Raw genomic sequence first — 16,712 nt, 5'->3', positions numbered from 1 at the left:
CACCTCCTTCACTTTGTTTTTTGGTATGACTACTGGTTGCCTGCCAAGTCTTGCTATGTGGGGGCAGTTTTCCTGTTTTTGTTTTTTTAGTACAGATAAGACGGCTCTCGCAGTTTTGCGCCCCACTTCCAATGCAGAGGAAAGTCTTTGTACCATGTGACCGGAGTTTTTGCCTTCAGATACATCACTTGTCAGGGCTAGTTCTTCTATCACGTTAAATCCGATGATAGGACGTTCAAGATCGCTGCTAGCTACTAGGATCGGAACCAGGACGGGTTTGTCACTCATTCCAGACACAGAGTTTTGGGACAGGGTGAAGTTAACTCCGATCCATCCCTCATATGGAATAGCTGTTCCATTTGCAGCTGAGAGGTCTAGCGCACCTTCCTCAAGCAGTTCTTCTACTGGTCTCACTTTAGTATCTGGCAGGTAAGTTCTTTTCCAGTCTGCTCCTACAATTGATACCTGTGACCCTGTGTCCCACAGTACTGTGGTGTCCACACCACCAAGGGAGGCTCGGACCAAACATCTCTTCCCTACTAGCCTGGCTGTTTGTTGCTGTTTACCAGTAAGGGGTGCTCTCTGGCTGAGCTGGTCCACATGGCCCATGTTTTCTTCAGGGTGTACCTGAATTTCAATCTTATTGGTTGCAGCAGCAACATTCTTGGTGCGACAACCAGCGGCCCAGTGATCCATGCTGCCACATTTGTAACAGTGATTACATTTTCCTTCCTTGTTGGTCACTTGACACTGCTGACATTGTTTGTTTGTGGTTCTTGGTTGTGGTCGAGGCCTCCAGTTTTGCTGCTCACTCACTTTCACTGTTTGGGGTCTTGGACGCTGATTAAGATTTGCAATTTGAGAGGAGAGGTTCTGGATAGCTTCACATATGGCTTTGTTACCTTGGTCAACCTTCTCCATCAGGGTGTCCCGTTTTACTGTTTCACTCTGTTTGTTTTTATTTTTCGGTTCATGTGTGCAGGTCTCCTCTCCCAGATCACTATTCTCCTCGCCCACTGCTGCCACTTTAACCATCCTTTGTCTCGATGTTCTTGACAACTTGTTCTTTCTTTCCATTTCCAGGCTGTATGCAGCTGTCATTCTTTCCAACAAAACTTCATCCCTTACTTTTGGGTCCTGTAGATATGGTTTTAGATCTGCTCGGATGGTGTCGTCTAGAAGACCAGTAATGACTGTTTGGAGAAACTGATTTTGAATTAGTTCTGAACTGTACTTCAGTCCAGACTCAACTCTTTCTGACGCAAAAAGAACTTGTTGTCTCAAGTCCATGGCACGCACTAAAAACTGTATTGGGGTTTCCTTGAATTCTTGTACTGCATGAGTGAGTGAGTGATAAAGCTCCGTTGCATCCTTCTCAATATAATGTGTCCGTAGTATTTGTCTGAGGCCATGCAATGTCAGATCCACCCTACTCTCTAGGTAGCTTTTCAGTTTTGTTCCAGGTACAATAGCTTGAATGACAGCTTCCACCACTTCTCCTTCATCATATCCCTTTTTCAGTGCCTTTTGGATTTGTCTTTCTAGGCTGGCATATCCTAGTTTGTCCTTTTGATTTGGTTCCCCAATCTGTCCCACAATTTTCAAGTCTCTTCTGTACAGTGGGTGAACAAAGGTATGGTTTTTGCCAGGAATGGTAAGTGTTTCTGTCATTTTTGGCACAGAAATGGGCTCATTTTCTCCATCAGTGTTCCTGGGTGCAGTACCATCCGCTCCCACAGGGTGGTGCTGGGGCATCCGTTTAGGCTGGGGTTCATCAGCGCTCAGGTTTTTCTCCTTCAACTCATCAATCTTATCGTTAAACCCCAGGAGCATAGACATCCCCCCATCTTCAAGTGATGTTACATCTTCACTTTCCATATACTGCAGGATAAGTCTTCTCAGTTTACGAGGTAAGTCTTTATCTCTCTCACTGACAGTAACACCAAGTGCTTCACAGGCTTTATTTAACTCCGGTGCCAACAACGTCAGTAGCTTTTCCTCTATTTCCTGATAAACACTCTCCCATGCAGGTGACATCTGTACTGTGGTAGACATGGTACACAATTTTTTTTTTCTTTTTTATCTTTGCCGTTTTCGTGACCCTCGGAACGTCTTGTGCATTAGCATGCTAGGCTAACACGTACAGCACCAGTTTCAATGTGGTCACTCACGTTTCGATGTCCATTTTTGCCTCGTTGAAAAAGGCAATCCAACCGGGCGGAAACACCAAATTTATGTTGCACCCTTGAAGCAGACAAAACTCCGTCTTGATTTTGGCAACTTTATTCGCCCCGTGCTGCTTATATTTCTTTAAAAAGAAATATGGATTTTCTCGAGGCAGCCAGGACATGCAAAGGTGACCACGTTACACACACCGAGCCCGCTGCACGCCACACACGTTGCGTATACACACTCCACTGCACGCAGGCTGATGACGTACTATAACCCACAAGTGTTACATGTCCCTGCAACACACACAACAGAAAATACCCACAGAACGGATGACTTCAAAAATCACCTGAATAATAATAATAATAATAAAAGAAAGGAACATTGCCTAAACACTTCACCTGGACAATATCTAAATTAGAACATTTTATAAATCAATATTTCCAGGCTGTAACACCAGTAACACATTCCACCCCAGTCTTACTGGGCTTGGCTCAGTTATAGTTTAGGAATTCTGCTCTAATTTTTTCCCACCTGATTTGGTTTTATGGACTTCATTTCCTCTGTTCTCAGCGCAGCAGACAGGACTTCACTTGTAGCGGTGTGTATACGACTTCTGACCTGTTATTTAGTTTATGGATGGGAAGTCTTCTGCTGGTCCAATAAACCTGCCTGCCTGGTTTCAGCCAGTAACAGAATGATGAATGTTTGCTGACCCACCATCATCCCAGTTGTGCTGCAGACAGAGTACCTGACCCAGTTCTGTTTGTCTCACCAGAGCCAGACCTGGCATCCAGGAACTATATTTTAATGTCAGTGGAACAGCTGAGCTGATCCGAGTCCAAATCCTGGAGGAAAAAATCTCCTTTTCAGCCAACTGCTGTCAACACTCTCTAATCAAGTCCCAACTCATTTTTTTCTTTTTAATGAAAGAATAACTAAAATACTATAAACGTTTCGGCTTTGGAAGCCCTTATTTGATTTGAGTGTTAATCAATTTCATGCAAACCTGCATCATTTAAGTCAACAATATAATAAGTCATATCTGTGTGCTTTACATGTTTATAGAACAATTTGTCTACTTGCTGTAATCTTTCATGTCTGGAAGTAAAATCCAGCTCTCTGCCTCTTATTCTAAGACAGCACTAAACACAAACTCTCTGAAAGAGAGTTGGACAAGGATTCCACTCATTTAGCCTCTGCAGGTGATGTTTGGTCCCTCAGCGAACATGAGACTGTAAAAACATGTACAGCCTTCTGCAGGTCAGGAGCAGATTACAGGTAATAGTAATACCTGTAACAAGTACAACAAAGCCATAAAGCACACAGGTAAAAATAAACTCAGCTTCTAAACAGAAATAAAATAGAACAAAATGGTAAATAAACTGTGATCCAGATGATTCTTCATGTAGGATTTAAGCTAAAGGAACATTAGGGTTTTTAGTTTTTCTGTGTTAGATGTATGCTGCTATCACTGTAAACGGTCTCAGGCTGGTTTGCTTTAGTTTCCAGGTGAAACTACTGAAGGAGGTTCCACGTTATTCAGACAGTTTCTCTGCAGAAGGAAAATCAGAGAGCAGCAGCCGATCAGCAGAAAGCAGGAGGTTTATTTAAGTTTTCTCATTGGTTTTTATAAACCAAATCTGGTTTACGACTTTGATCTTTTTTCTTTACTTTCTTAAAAACACATTATTTATACTGTTTATAAAAACTCTTCCCTCCCCCACCCTCCCATCTCCCCTGGGTAGGCTGTTCATCTCCATCTCAGGCCCTCTACCAGAGTCCTAGAAGCTGGAGGGTCCTGTGCAGTATCTTAGCTGTTCCTAGGACTTCTCTCTTCTGGATGGAGATGTGGTAGACCAGGAATCCTGTCTGGTGTGGTAGACCAGGGATCCTGTCTGGTGTGGTAGACCAGGGATCCTGTCTGGTGTGGTAGACCAGGGATCCTATCTGGTGTGGTAGACCAGGGATCCTGCCTGGTGTGGTAGACCAGGGATCCTGTCTGGTGTGGTAGACCAGGCATCCTGTCTGGTGTTGTAGACCAGGGATCCTATCTGGTGTGGTAGACCAGGGATCCTGTCTGGTGTGGTAGACCAGGGATCCTGTCTGGTGTGGTAGACCCAGGATCCTGCCTGGTGTGGTAGACCAGGGATCCTGTCTGGTGTGGTAGACCGGGGATCCTGCCTGGTGTGGTAGACCAGGGATCCTGTCTGGTGTGGTAGACCAGGGATCCTGCCTGGTGTGGTAGACCTGGCATCCTGTCTGGTGTGGTAGACCTGGCATCCTGTCTGGTGTGGTAGAAAGGGGATCCTGTCTGGTGTGGTAGACCAGGGATCCTGCCTGGTGTGGTAGACCAGGCATCCTGTCTGGTGTGGTAGAAAGGGGATCCTGTCTGGTGTGGTAGACCAGGGATCCTGCCTGGTGTGGTAGACCAGGGATCCTGTCTGGTGTGGTAGACCAGGGATCCTGCCTGGTGTGGTAGACCTGGCATCCTGTCTGGTGTGGTAGAAAGGGGATCCTGTCTGGTGTGGTAGACCAGTGATCCTGTCTGGTGTGGTAGACCAGGGATCCTGCCTGGTGTGGTAGACCAGGGATCCTGCCTGGTGTGGTAGACCAGGGATCCTGCCTGGTGTGGTAGACCAGGGATCCTGTTTGGTGTGGTAGACCTGGCATCCTGCCTGGTACAGTAGAAAGGAGGAGAATGGAGGTCATCCAACAGTTTGTGCTTTTTTCTTGGAAGATGGATGGAAGTCTAGATGGTTGGTGGATGTCCACCATGTCCAAACAAGGCTGCTACGCCAGCAGGTGGAGGTGGACTGATGTTCAGGGCTGGAATAATGGGGAGTGAGATGGTAGGACCCTGTATGGTGGCCTCTGGTCTAAAAGGAAGCAGCGTTCCTTCTGCAGTAAAGACGACGTTCCATCCCATGATGCAGGAACACCAGCAGGATCTCTGGTGGACCACCATCATCCCCTGACCTTCACCCTACTGACAACCTGTGGAGCATCCTAGAAGGAAGATCTATGAGGGGGGTTTTCCAAGGTCTCCATGGTAACAGGAAACGTGATCTGAAAACATGTTTCTCCAATGTAATGAAATGTGTTCAGTTCTTTACAACTTATTTAATGTTTGAAGTTGTTAATTAGACCATGTGATTTTACTGTTTTCATCGCTGGTATTTTTGTGCAATAAAATCCAGAATATGTTATATAACCCAGTAACCTTTATTATTGCACACACTACCTGGTTATTATTTAACTTGTTATAATAAAACAAAATCTCATTTGCTGTCATTCACACTGATTATTTTAGAGAAATGAACGAAAACAGCATAATGCAGAATAATGAGGAACACGGTGTTGGTGTTTAACATGTCATGCATCATATTGGAAAAGTTAGCAATAACTTTTAGTGGCAACAGTTCTGTAATCTGATTACTCGGCTCTGCTCTGGCTTCGTTAGAAGAAAAGCAGTGGTTGAGTTTTCAGTTTGCTCCCATCATTAACATTTCCATCCACGTGATGCAGGTTTACCTCTGCCACATTGTAACCCCACTAACCGTAAAACCTGAAGGGTAGAAAAGACAAACGTTGCAGAGGAGATAAACACACAAGCAGAAGCAGTTTAAATAGGAGAGGAAAGGAAGGTGTGCCAGAAGGCCCTCACCCAAAAACCCCAGTAGATGGGACCGTGGCCTGGCCTCTAAGCTGTCAAAGGCTCCTTTCATGGCGGAGGGAGCAGGCTGCAGGAATGCAGCATCCTGCAGACTTTAGTCAGGGGCAACGGGATGCTTTCCCATCCCCCCTTTCCAAAGCTGTTAATGCACACAATCTTTCACAACCTGTATCTGGCATGTCGAGGCTTCAAGAGCTCAACACTCAACAGTTTGGCCTCTGTGTGAAACTGAAATATAAAATAGAAGACAATGATTTGTAAATCTTATCAAACCATCTTTTATCCCCTGTATAAGATCACCAACATGTCAGAGGATGAAACTGAGACATTTTACCATGTGATGGAAAATATGAGCTGATAGTGAATCTGATGGACAGAGCTTTACCAATCTGACACATGGATCTAAAACTGTGGAACAATTTCAGAAAAATGTTCCTCAGACTTTGAAGATCCACCATCTACAGTGTAGAATATCATCAGAAGATTCAGAGAATCAGGAGGAATCTCTGTGTGTGTGGGACAAGGCTGGATGCTGGTGATCTTCTGCATTAAAAGCAGACATGATTCTCTACTGGAAACCACTGCATGGACTCAGGAAGACTTCCAGAAACCACTGTCTGTGAACACAGTTCACCCTGAAACCCACAAATGCAGGTTAAAGCTTTACACCGTGCCGAACATCACCCTGGAACTACTTTTTACACCGTGCCGAACATCACCCTGGAACTACTTTTTACACCGTGCCGAACATCACCCTGGAACTACTTTTTACACCGTGCCGAACATCACCCTGGAACTACTTTTTACAGACGTGTTGCTGCATCAGATGAGTTTTCTGTATGTTACACAGTGTTCCACAGTTATTTTCTAAAGAACAGGTAAAATAAAACACTCAGACTGCTGGAGGAAGCAGTGAAAGATGAGCTGAAGTGGCGGAGCAGCTCGACACAGGTTGGACCAGTCAGGACAAACATGTCATTGTTTGTTTGTTTTTAAATGGTTTTTAACATTTATGTAAAAAAAAAAAATTCAAATTAAATCTGACTGAATGGAGCTGAGATCTACTTCCAGCTTTGATTACTGAGCAGGCATGTGAGCTACCAATCAGAATTCACATCTCATCAAGACAACTTTAGGTTCAGCGACAGAGGATGTTCTGTCTTCTGCCCCCTCTGGTGCATCGAGAGGTACCAGAGGGCTGATCGGTGGACCTGGGACAACAGGCAAGGGTGTGTGGGTGACACAGCTCAGAGACATGAGGAGGAGGAAGAACGTTGGAGGATTTAAAAACAAGAGTAGAAGTTTAAAAAGAGCTCTGAAGTACATAGACCAGCATTAGGAGGAGGTACCAGACTGGAGACCAGTATGAGGAGGAGGTATAGGACTGGTGTGGGTGTGTCTGGCTCTGATACTGAGGCTCCTGTCAACATCAGAATCAGCTGTTTGCCAGAGAAGAAATGGACACAAATAAACAGACTGCATCAGTATCGTGTTTATTACCCAGCAGCTATAAAATATAATAATAATAATAATATAATTTATATTACGGCTTCTCTACGTTGAAATGAGCTGAAGCTCAGCAGCAGGTCCTCTATGCATATCAGGATGTACTTCATACATGCTTCACTCACATGAACCCCTGGTACAGCACCCAGTTCATCACATAGACCTGCTCATACCTGGTTAGACTTAGTAAGGCCAGGTTAGACCTGTGTTTCCATGGCTACTGCCCAGAATGTTTTCTCATTACCTCTGAAAGAAACCTAATTGATTGATTGATTTCTTATTTCATTCAGACGTGCGCCTCCTGAATAATGTTATTAAATTTAACCGAGCTTTGGTTTCTGTTTTCCAAGCATAAGTCGACCTCACACCACCAGGCAGGTGACACGGAGGGTCGGGGTGAGAATAAAAAGGTAGAAGTACACAACAATGTGCAGCTTTTACTGAAGCATGCTGCAGCTACACACTCAAAACTACGGTAACAGCGGTGGAAATCCTGCTTGATGGGCAGGAAAAATGAGACTAATGCTACCCTCTGTCTCTGCATACCGTACTGTTCTTTAAAAATAACATCAATGAGATTTTACAGCGAGATAAAGACTTCTTGGACTGGGGACTTTAGGATTATTATCACATCCGGCTCACGTCCTGAGGGGAAAAAGCTAATGTAGGCCGGTAATGGTAGGAAAACCAGACATGATCTGAAGCATTTCTCTGAAAATTAGTTGAGATAAAAATAAGCAACCCAACATTTTTTCAAAACAGGAATAAGTATTTCATGGAAAAAATGAGCTGATAGAGAATCTGATGCAGCAACTTGTCTGTAAAAAGTAGTTCCAGGGTGATGTTCGGCACGGTGTAAAAAGTAGTTCCAGGGTGATGTTCGGCACGGTGTAAAAAGTAGTTCCAGGGTGATGTTCGACACGGTGTAAAAAGTAGTTCCAGGGTGATGTTCGGCACGGTGTAAAAAGTAGTTCCAGGGTGATGTTCGGCACGGTGTAAAGAGTAGTTCCAGGGTGGTGTTCGGCACAGTGTAAAAAGTAGTTCCAGGGTGATGTTCGGCACGGTGTAAAAAGTAGTTCCAGGGTGATGTTCAGCATGGTGTAAAAAGTAGTTCCAGGGTGATGTTCAGCATGGTGTAAAAAGTAGTTCCAGGGTGATGTTCAGCATGGTGTAAAAAGTAGTTCCAGGGTGATGTACGGCATGGTGTAAAAAGTAGTTCCAGGGTGATGTTCGGCATGGTGTAAAAAGTAGTTCCAGGGTGATGTTCGGCACGGTGTAAAAAGTAGTTCCAGGGTGATGTTCGGCACGGTGTAAAAAGTAGTTCCAGGGTGATGTTCGGCACGGTGTAAAAAGTAGTTCCAGGGTGATGTTCGGCATGGTGTAAAAAGTAGTTCCAGGGTGGTGTTCAGCATGGTGTAAAAAGTAGTTCCAGGGTGGTGTTCGGCATGGTGTAAAAAGTAGTTCCAGGGTGGTGTTCAGCATGGTGTAGCATCTCTTCTTCTAACATGTCTGGAAACGTCTGGGAAGTGAGGAGACCAGTTGCTGGAGTTTTAGGAGAGGAGTGTTGTCCCGTTCTGGTCTGATGCAGTCTACAGTCCTGGACCTTGGTTGCTGGATTTCTGCTTCCATGATGATCCAGATGTTGTGTATTGGTGAAAGGTCTGGACTACAGGCAGGCCAGTTCAGCAGCCGGACTCTTCTCCTGTGAAGCCACCGTAGATTGTGGAATTATAAAGTCTGAGGGACATTTTTCTGAAATTGTTCCACAGTTTTTGATCCAGTTTGTCTCAGATTGGTGAAGCTCTGTCCATCTTTCCATCTGAGAGACTCTGCCTCTCTGAAATGCTCCTTTTATACTGTTACAACCCGACTCAGGGGTATGGAAGGGCATAATAAAGAACACGGCGAGGACAGGTGGTGATTTAAAATGAAAGCACATTTATTTACAATTCCCGTGAAACAGTGAATGACAACCTGTAACACAAAGTAAAGATGAGCTGGGGTTAGCGGACCTGCAGAAAGAAACAAACCAAAACCTATACCAAACACTCACCGAGTGCAACCGAAGACACAACCGCAACTCGGTGAGGAAACTATAACCAAACAAAAGCAGCAGGCCCATAACTAAAGTGACTGTCGTCACAACACAATAAAACACTAACCTAGCCCGGCACTGAAAGCAATCATACGAAAGTAAACTTAATCATACAACTAAACCCTTGAAGCACCCATAGTGGAAAAGAAGGTAGTCGCGACACCCGCACACACCCGGTGCACAACATGAGGGGGAAAGCTGCCAGAGCCATTCTGGCTTCTCCCCCTCCAGACCTGCCTCGGCTGCAGCCTTTTCAGCCTGAGCTTCCCCATGAGCTGCAGCCTGACTGGTCCAGAGGAATGCCAGTCAAAAGGGGCGGGGACAAAGACGCTGGCCTTAGTCACTCCGGGCAGCGCTCTGCAGCCCCTAATCAAAACACAAACGGCCACAGCTTTCTACGACAAGCAGGGGCCGTAACAATACCAGTCATGTTACCGACCTGTTACCAGGTAACCTGGTTAGTTGTCCAATGCTCCTCCAGGTGTTTCTGGTTTGTACCAGGTACTTTTCCAGCCTTTTGTTGCTCCTGTTCCAACTTTTTCCATCAGATTCTCTATCAGCTCATATTTTCATCTCATTGTGAAACGTCTCCGTTTCATCCTCTGACGTGTTTTTATCTTCTACTGAGGATAAAAGATGAGGTGATTCTGTTTTTATTTCCATTTTACAGGGTTAGTCCCAGGATTTGTACATTGAATCATGTCAGACCGTCGCAGCCCTTTAAACTACAGACTGAGCATTAAACCTTAATATTTTTCTTTCAAAACTATGTTCAGCCAGTTTATCTGTCAGGGGTATTTTTACTCCACTCAGACAGATTTAATAAGTCTGTCTAAAAGACATTAATAGAAAAAGCTGTGAAAATGTTGACAATATAACCATATTTTATCTTTCGCTCATTTCTTTTTAATGGATGTTTCATATGTTTGGCTTTGCCTCCCAGAATATAAAAGTTTCTTTGACAACCAGCAGATTGTTTCTCATTTAAAGTGTGAAAAGTGCTAAGTGGTTAAAATCAGATCCTGCAAGACATCTGCTGCTGCAGCCAGATTTAGCTGAGCTCAGGATCCTCGGTAATCAGTAGCAGAAGGTCAGCATTGCTCAGTGAATCACACACTTTTGTCTCATCCTAATGAAATGACACCTCTGGCTTCTTTTTGTGGGAAATATGAGTCATTTGATGTCCAAACATGTGTAGCTTACCTGGCTGACAAGCTCATGTGTCTGTTGACTTCATAATATTTAGCTGTTAACGTTCACAATCCCATTAACATTCTTTCAGGACCAGATCACTGCTGCTTGTTTCCTCGCGGACTGCTGCAGTTTATCTGAACCAGATGGCAGCCGTGGGCCCAGCTCGATCAGAAGGAATCTAACTGAGGCAGCGTGTTGGCTCGATGCCGCTCTCTCGGAGTCGTCCCATAGCAAGGCAGGGCTGGTGGTGCTGGACATCCTCTGAAAATGACCATCATGTCAGTGGGCAGATGATCTTGGGGAGTGAATATCTACTTAAGGCAGCAGTTTATCTAAATAATGCGTATTTATCCTGCAGCTGGAAGCTCAGAGTGTCTGTGTCTCTTTATTTTAAAGCCGTATGAATTAATGCTATGTTTTTGTTCGCTAAAGTCCTCAGCACCGCCGATTTCCTCCACCAGACACATCTGTCTACCACATGCTGCATGTTAGTGATCGACGGATACGGTTTTTTTTTTTTTAGGCCGATGCCCATTATGTAGTCTGCAGAGCACCTCCAGCAATCATTACACCGTCCTAAAAAAACTCCAATATGCTTTGTGGAAGCTTCACATGAAGACTCAGTGGAGCGTCAGAGAGTTTTCCAGTCTGAGTAACGACTGGTTTTTATATGAGACAAAATGTTCTGGTTTGTATTTCACCATCACCTCCAGCTTCACCATGCAAGACAGAGTCATATGGTTGGCTTTGTTTTATTTGAAAACTCCCCTGCTCAGCAGCACATGTCGGAAACATTTTCTTTCTGAAGGCTTGTGACCACATTGCTTGAAAAAAGGTGATTTTTGAAACATGACTAACAATACCAACATAATTATTAGTAGTTCTCATATATTGTGTAAAAACAGTACATAATTCATCAGACAGTAATCTGAGATCACGGCTGAAATCTAAGAGCATCAGCAAAGTCAGAAAGTTATTATTATTATTATTATTATTATTATTATTATTATTATTATTATTATTGTTATTGTTGTTGTTGTTATTTGTAGTAGTGTTGGTGGTAGTAAGTAAGTATTTATGAAACAAGAAGCTAATGTTGGAGTCATATGATAGCTCCCTGAGCAGACAAACTGCTCAATGTTAACATGAAAGGACGGGAAAAATAATAAAACTTTGTTTCTATTTTACTAAACATATCCAAGTTATCTTCTGTCTGTCTAGTTTAACTAACCCTGACATCGGAGGGATCTGGTTGTCTAGTTTAACTAACTCTAACATGGGAGGGATCTGCTTGTCTAGTTTAACTAACCCTAACATGGGCGGGATCTGGTTGTCTAGTTTAACTAACCCTAACATCTGAGGGATCTGCTTGTCTAGTTTAACTAACCCTAACATGGGCGGGATCTGGTTGTCTAGTTTAACTAACCCTAACATCTGAGGGATCTGCTTGTCTAGTTTAACTAACCCTAACATGGGAGGGATCTGCTTGTCTAGTTTAACTAACCCTAACATGGGAGGGATCTGCTTGTCTAGTTTAACTAACCCTAACATCTGAGGGATCTGCTTGTCTAGTTTAACTAACCCTAACATCTGAGGGATCTGTCTGTCTAGTTTAACTAACCCTAACATGGGAGGGATCTGCTTGTCTAGTTTAACTAACCCTAACATGGGAGGGATCTGCTTGTCTAGTTTAACTAACCCTAACATGGGAGGGATCTGCTTGTCTAGTTTAACTAACCCTAACATGGGAGGGATCTGCTTGTCTAGTTTAACTAACCCTAACATGGGAGGGATCTGCTTGTCTAGTTTAACTAACCCTAACATGGGAGGGATCTGCTTGTCTAGTTTAACTAACCCTAACATCGGAGGGATCTGCTTGTCTAGTTTAACTAACCCTAACATGGGAGGGATCTGCTTGTCTAGTTTAACTAACCCTAACATGGGAGGGATCTGGTTGTCTAGTTTAACTAACCCTAACATCGGAGGGATCTGGTTGTCTGGTTTAACTAACCCTAACATCTGAGGGATCTGTCTGTCTAGTTTAACTAACCCTAACATGGGAGGGATCTGCTTGTCTAGTTTAACTAACCCTAACATGGGAGGGATCTGCTTGTCTAGTTTAACTAACCCTAACATGGGAGGGATCTGGTTGTCTAGTTTAACTAACCCTAACATGGGAGGGATCTGGTTGTCTAGTTTAACTAACCCTAACATCGGAGGGATCTGGTTGTCTGGTTTAACTAACCCTAACATCTGAGGGATCTGTCTGTCTAGTTTAACTAACCCTAACATGGGAGGGATCTGTCTGTCTAGTTTAACTAACCCTAACATGGGAGGGATCTGCTTGTCTAGTTTAACTAACCCTAACATCGGAGGGATCTGCTTGTCTAGTTTAACTAACCCTAACATCTGAGGGATCTGTCTGTCTAGTTTAACTAACCCTAACATGGGAGGGATCTGGTTGTCTAGTTTAACTAACCCTAACATGGGAGGGATCTGCTTGTCTAGTTTAACTAACCCTAACATGGGAGGGATCTGGTTGTGGACTCAGAAAGGCCAACCCGGTTTTCTTGATGTTGTCTTGTGTATATTTAGATTTGTGCATGTAATCTCCTTACACGTGCTAGTTAGATGACTGTGTATAGATTTATGGTTGGTTAGTTGGTTGATGTAATTGACTGAGTTATGTTTTACAACGTGAGATTGTTCAGTTTTTTGTCATATTTGGGATATTTTCTATAACCTAAAACATGAAGATCCAACAGGGCTGATTCTCTACTTGTTTCAGGGTTGAGTGTCAGAAATGAAGAAAGTTTTATGAATTATGTACTTCCTGTAGTACTCCTGGTACACGGCTGTGGTTTTAGTCATACTGAGAGGAGCTGGTCTATTTGCTGTTATTCTACTAAATCAAGTTTCTGTATCCAGTGAATGTGCTTGGCCATCCCATGGTGCGTTATCGCAGCTGCTTTCTTTCCTCCAGCTGATCCAGGCCTGTCAGCAGATCCAGATGTTCTTCCAGAAGCTCAGAGTGGAGCTGCACCTACAGCCGAAGGTAGGAGAAAAACATTCTTTATGAATCAGAGCTGACTGCCTTCTTCTCACCATGGAAACATGGATTTTAGTCGTATTTCCTTCCTTCCATCTGAAGGATCGGAGTTTATGGGAGCTGCTGGGGGGGCTGGAGAACATCTATGGTGCTCACAAAATTGTCTGTTACATAAGGATGAAAAAAAAGTGAAGCCAGGAAAAGAAATTCATTTTGCTGTTTCCTGCATTCACCTTCTCCAGGTTATTTCCTGGAATTCCAGGAACCAGTCAACAACATCACCCACTTCCAGGGTCAGACCGCCACGCTGCACTGCAGAGTCACAGGAAACCCTCGACCATCCATCCGCTGGCTGAAGAATGACGCTCCCGTGGTCCAGGAGCAGGGACGCATCAGCATCCGGAGGACGGAGGCTGGGTCAAAGCTCCGCATCCAGGACCTGGACACCACAGACACCGGTTACTATCAGTGTGTCGCCTCCAACTCGCTGAAGGCCATCTCTGCTACGGGCGTCCTCTACGTCAAACTGGGTAAACTTCGCTCATCTACCCGAGTTCTTCACCGTTACATTTGGATCTATGCAGAGCAGAAACTAAACAGGTCCATCTTAGATTATGTAATAGCTCTTCAAACTATTTGGATTTTTCATTTTCAGGACAGATGCCGACTCTCGGACCAGACGAACCGTAAGCCAACGTTTTCTTTTTTCTCTGCCTTAGTTTCTCTATTATTCTGCATTCATTTCTAATTTTCCTGCTTTTGTTGATTTTTCTGCTATTCGTTTTTTTTCTGCATTATGTTTCTGTATAAGTTCATTTTTGTCGGTTTCAAATATTTTTTTCTACATTAGTTTCTCTTTTTCCTTCATCACTTTCAGTTTTTTCTGTATTAGTTTCTTATTTTCTGCATGGCTTCTGTTTTTTTCTGCATTAATGTCCATTTCTGCTCCCTCACGTACGTAAACAGCGACGTGCGTTTCAAGCGTTGTCATGCGTCGCCGTCCACATCCTTCCATGCGTGTTTCGCGTGTCCGTGGTTGTTAAGTCAGGTCCTCCACTAGGAGGCAGTGCTGAGTTCCCGCGAGCCAACGTCAGTTTCAGACCCGTTCAGCTGCGGTAACGTGTCGCAATGAAGTTGTTTCCAACCGCCCAACACGCCCTAAACACTCACATATCAGTTGTTGTCCTCCTCGTCATTCTTCTTCTGCCGTTTTTTCCCTTCCTGGTCTTCTTTGGTTTCTTTCTTTCCCTGGTCACATGTCAGCTCTTCTGCTCAGCGCTGCCCCGTGGTTTCTGGTGGTATCGCTCTGTCTCCAGCGTCAAGCGACGGATAGCTAATCTCCCTGAAAACAGAAGAAATTACATCGTCGTAACCAATGCAGAAGACGGACTAAACTGTCTGCCTTCTGCATTCAGCATCAATGGACCGTTTCTGTGTATGGCTGCAACAGGAAGGCAAACTCACTAAAATGATTTTCTTAAAGTCTTTAATCAGTGGGGGACACCCACATACAGGACAACAGAATAAAGTTTAAAGGAAAGGCGTTCCGGGTCATTTCCAGTTCCAGTTCACATGTTGTTCTGATTTAAACACCATTTTTCTTCCTGCTCTTGTTTCTCAGTTTGCTGATTACTCTCTGTGTGTGTGTGTGTGTGTGTGTGTGTGTGTGTGTGTGTGTGTGTGTGTGTGTGTGTGTGTGTGTGTGTGTGTGTGTGTGTGTGTGCGCGCGCGCGCGTGTGTGTCCCTGCATATTTAACTGGTTTTCCATGTTTATCCCCAGGTTGTTTTCTACTGGTTCTTTGTCTGTGCTGTCCTCCATTCTTTTCTGCCTTTTGGATTCATTTGAGGTTATATTTAGTCTTCCTGCCACTGCAGCACTGGTTTTACGTTTTAACTCTAATTCAGGTTTCTGAAAAGCCAACACTGACGTGATCAGAATTAACTCTGTTACCATCTCGTTTGTCAGTAAGAAGAAAAAAACTGACCTGCCAGCAACTTGTCATCCCGAAAAAGTAATCCCAGTAGGGCTGCTCGATTATGGGAGAAATGATAATCACAATTATTTTGACTGAAATTGAGATCTCGATTATTTAACACGATTAGAGAAAGAGAGATTGGGGGGGCGGGGTCAGCGTGACATTTGAAGCTTGTCTGTGGTAATCCAGACTAGTTTCTTTCCTCCAGGTCCCGGTAGCTATTGTTTGCTCAGACCAGCAGCTATGTTCTGACCGGTGTGATCTGGAAAAAGTCAGTCTGGAGACATTTTGTTTTCACGTTGAAATCCACGTCTATGAAATGTAGCGTGGGATTTCTATCCGGCTCTATGGTGCAGCTTGACCACAGGTCTGTAGCGGTGGCGAAACATTGGACTGTAGCCACGTCCTCCACACCACCCTCATCATCCAGGAAGGGGGACACTCCACTAACATGGAGACCAGATGGCAGTGATGCCGTTTGTCCAACGTGTTGAGTTTCTTAAATCCCGGGTTGTTCCTGTGTGAACAGCGCTGGTCGTTGGCGAGTAAAAAAATCCTACGTTGACCACAGTTTGTTTGTAACATTTGTCTCTCTGTGTCTCTGGGAGCTGGTGCTTTGTTTAGTCACGACTCACAAAAATGGAACATTTTTCTTTTTTCTTGTGTCACGTCGCAAGCCCCCGTGTGCTCGTCTACGTGAATATGTGCAACATTTCATATGAACGAATGTCGCTTGTCGCTTGGCTGGAGGACGGCAGCGATTTTCACCTCATCGCGAAGTTCCATAGAAAATGATGGAAAAGGAGCGGCGTCGCTTCCCGTGTGTCGAGTGTTTACAGCTCGCGTTGAATAAAACCAAAGCAGGTGGGGCAGTGGGAGGAGTCTGCAGCAGTGGGAGGGGTCAGTCGCAGTGGGAGGAGTCTGCAGCAGTGGGAGGAGTCTGCAGCAGAGCGCTCAATTTGCAACTGAAAACAGCACAAGAGGAAACTGAGAAGGAGCAAAAATGGATCATTTAATTTTTATGACCGTTGAAAACCCAGATCGTAA

The 16,712-nt window shown here is 44.3% G+C and overlaps 1 protein-coding gene across 1 annotated transcript in view; it reads left to right on the top strand.

Moving 5' to 3' along the window:
- The window catches only part of ror2 (receptor tyrosine kinase-like orphan receptor 2), a 49,848-nt gene that overhangs the window by 16,808 nt on the left and 16,328 nt on the right, over window positions 1-16,712 (top strand). The window contains exons 2-4 of the mRNA XM_041970287.1: window positions 13,624-13,695; window positions 13,932-14,219; window positions 14,345-14,375. Of these exons, the coding sequence (XP_041826221.1) occupies window positions 13,624-13,695; window positions 13,932-14,219; window positions 14,345-14,375 (391 nt within the window). The remainder of the gene's footprint in view (window positions 1-13,623; window positions 13,696-13,931; window positions 14,220-14,344; window positions 14,376-16,712) is intronic.

Source organism: Melanotaenia boesemani, chromosome 19, assembly GCF_017639745.1.
Source record: "Melanotaenia boesemani isolate fMelBoe1 chromosome 19, fMelBoe1.pri, whole genome shotgun sequence".
Taxonomy (NCBI): domain Eukaryota; kingdom Metazoa; phylum Chordata; class Actinopteri; order Atheriniformes; family Melanotaeniidae; genus Melanotaenia; species Melanotaenia boesemani.
This window is presented reverse-complemented; position numbering and strand designations above follow the sequence as displayed.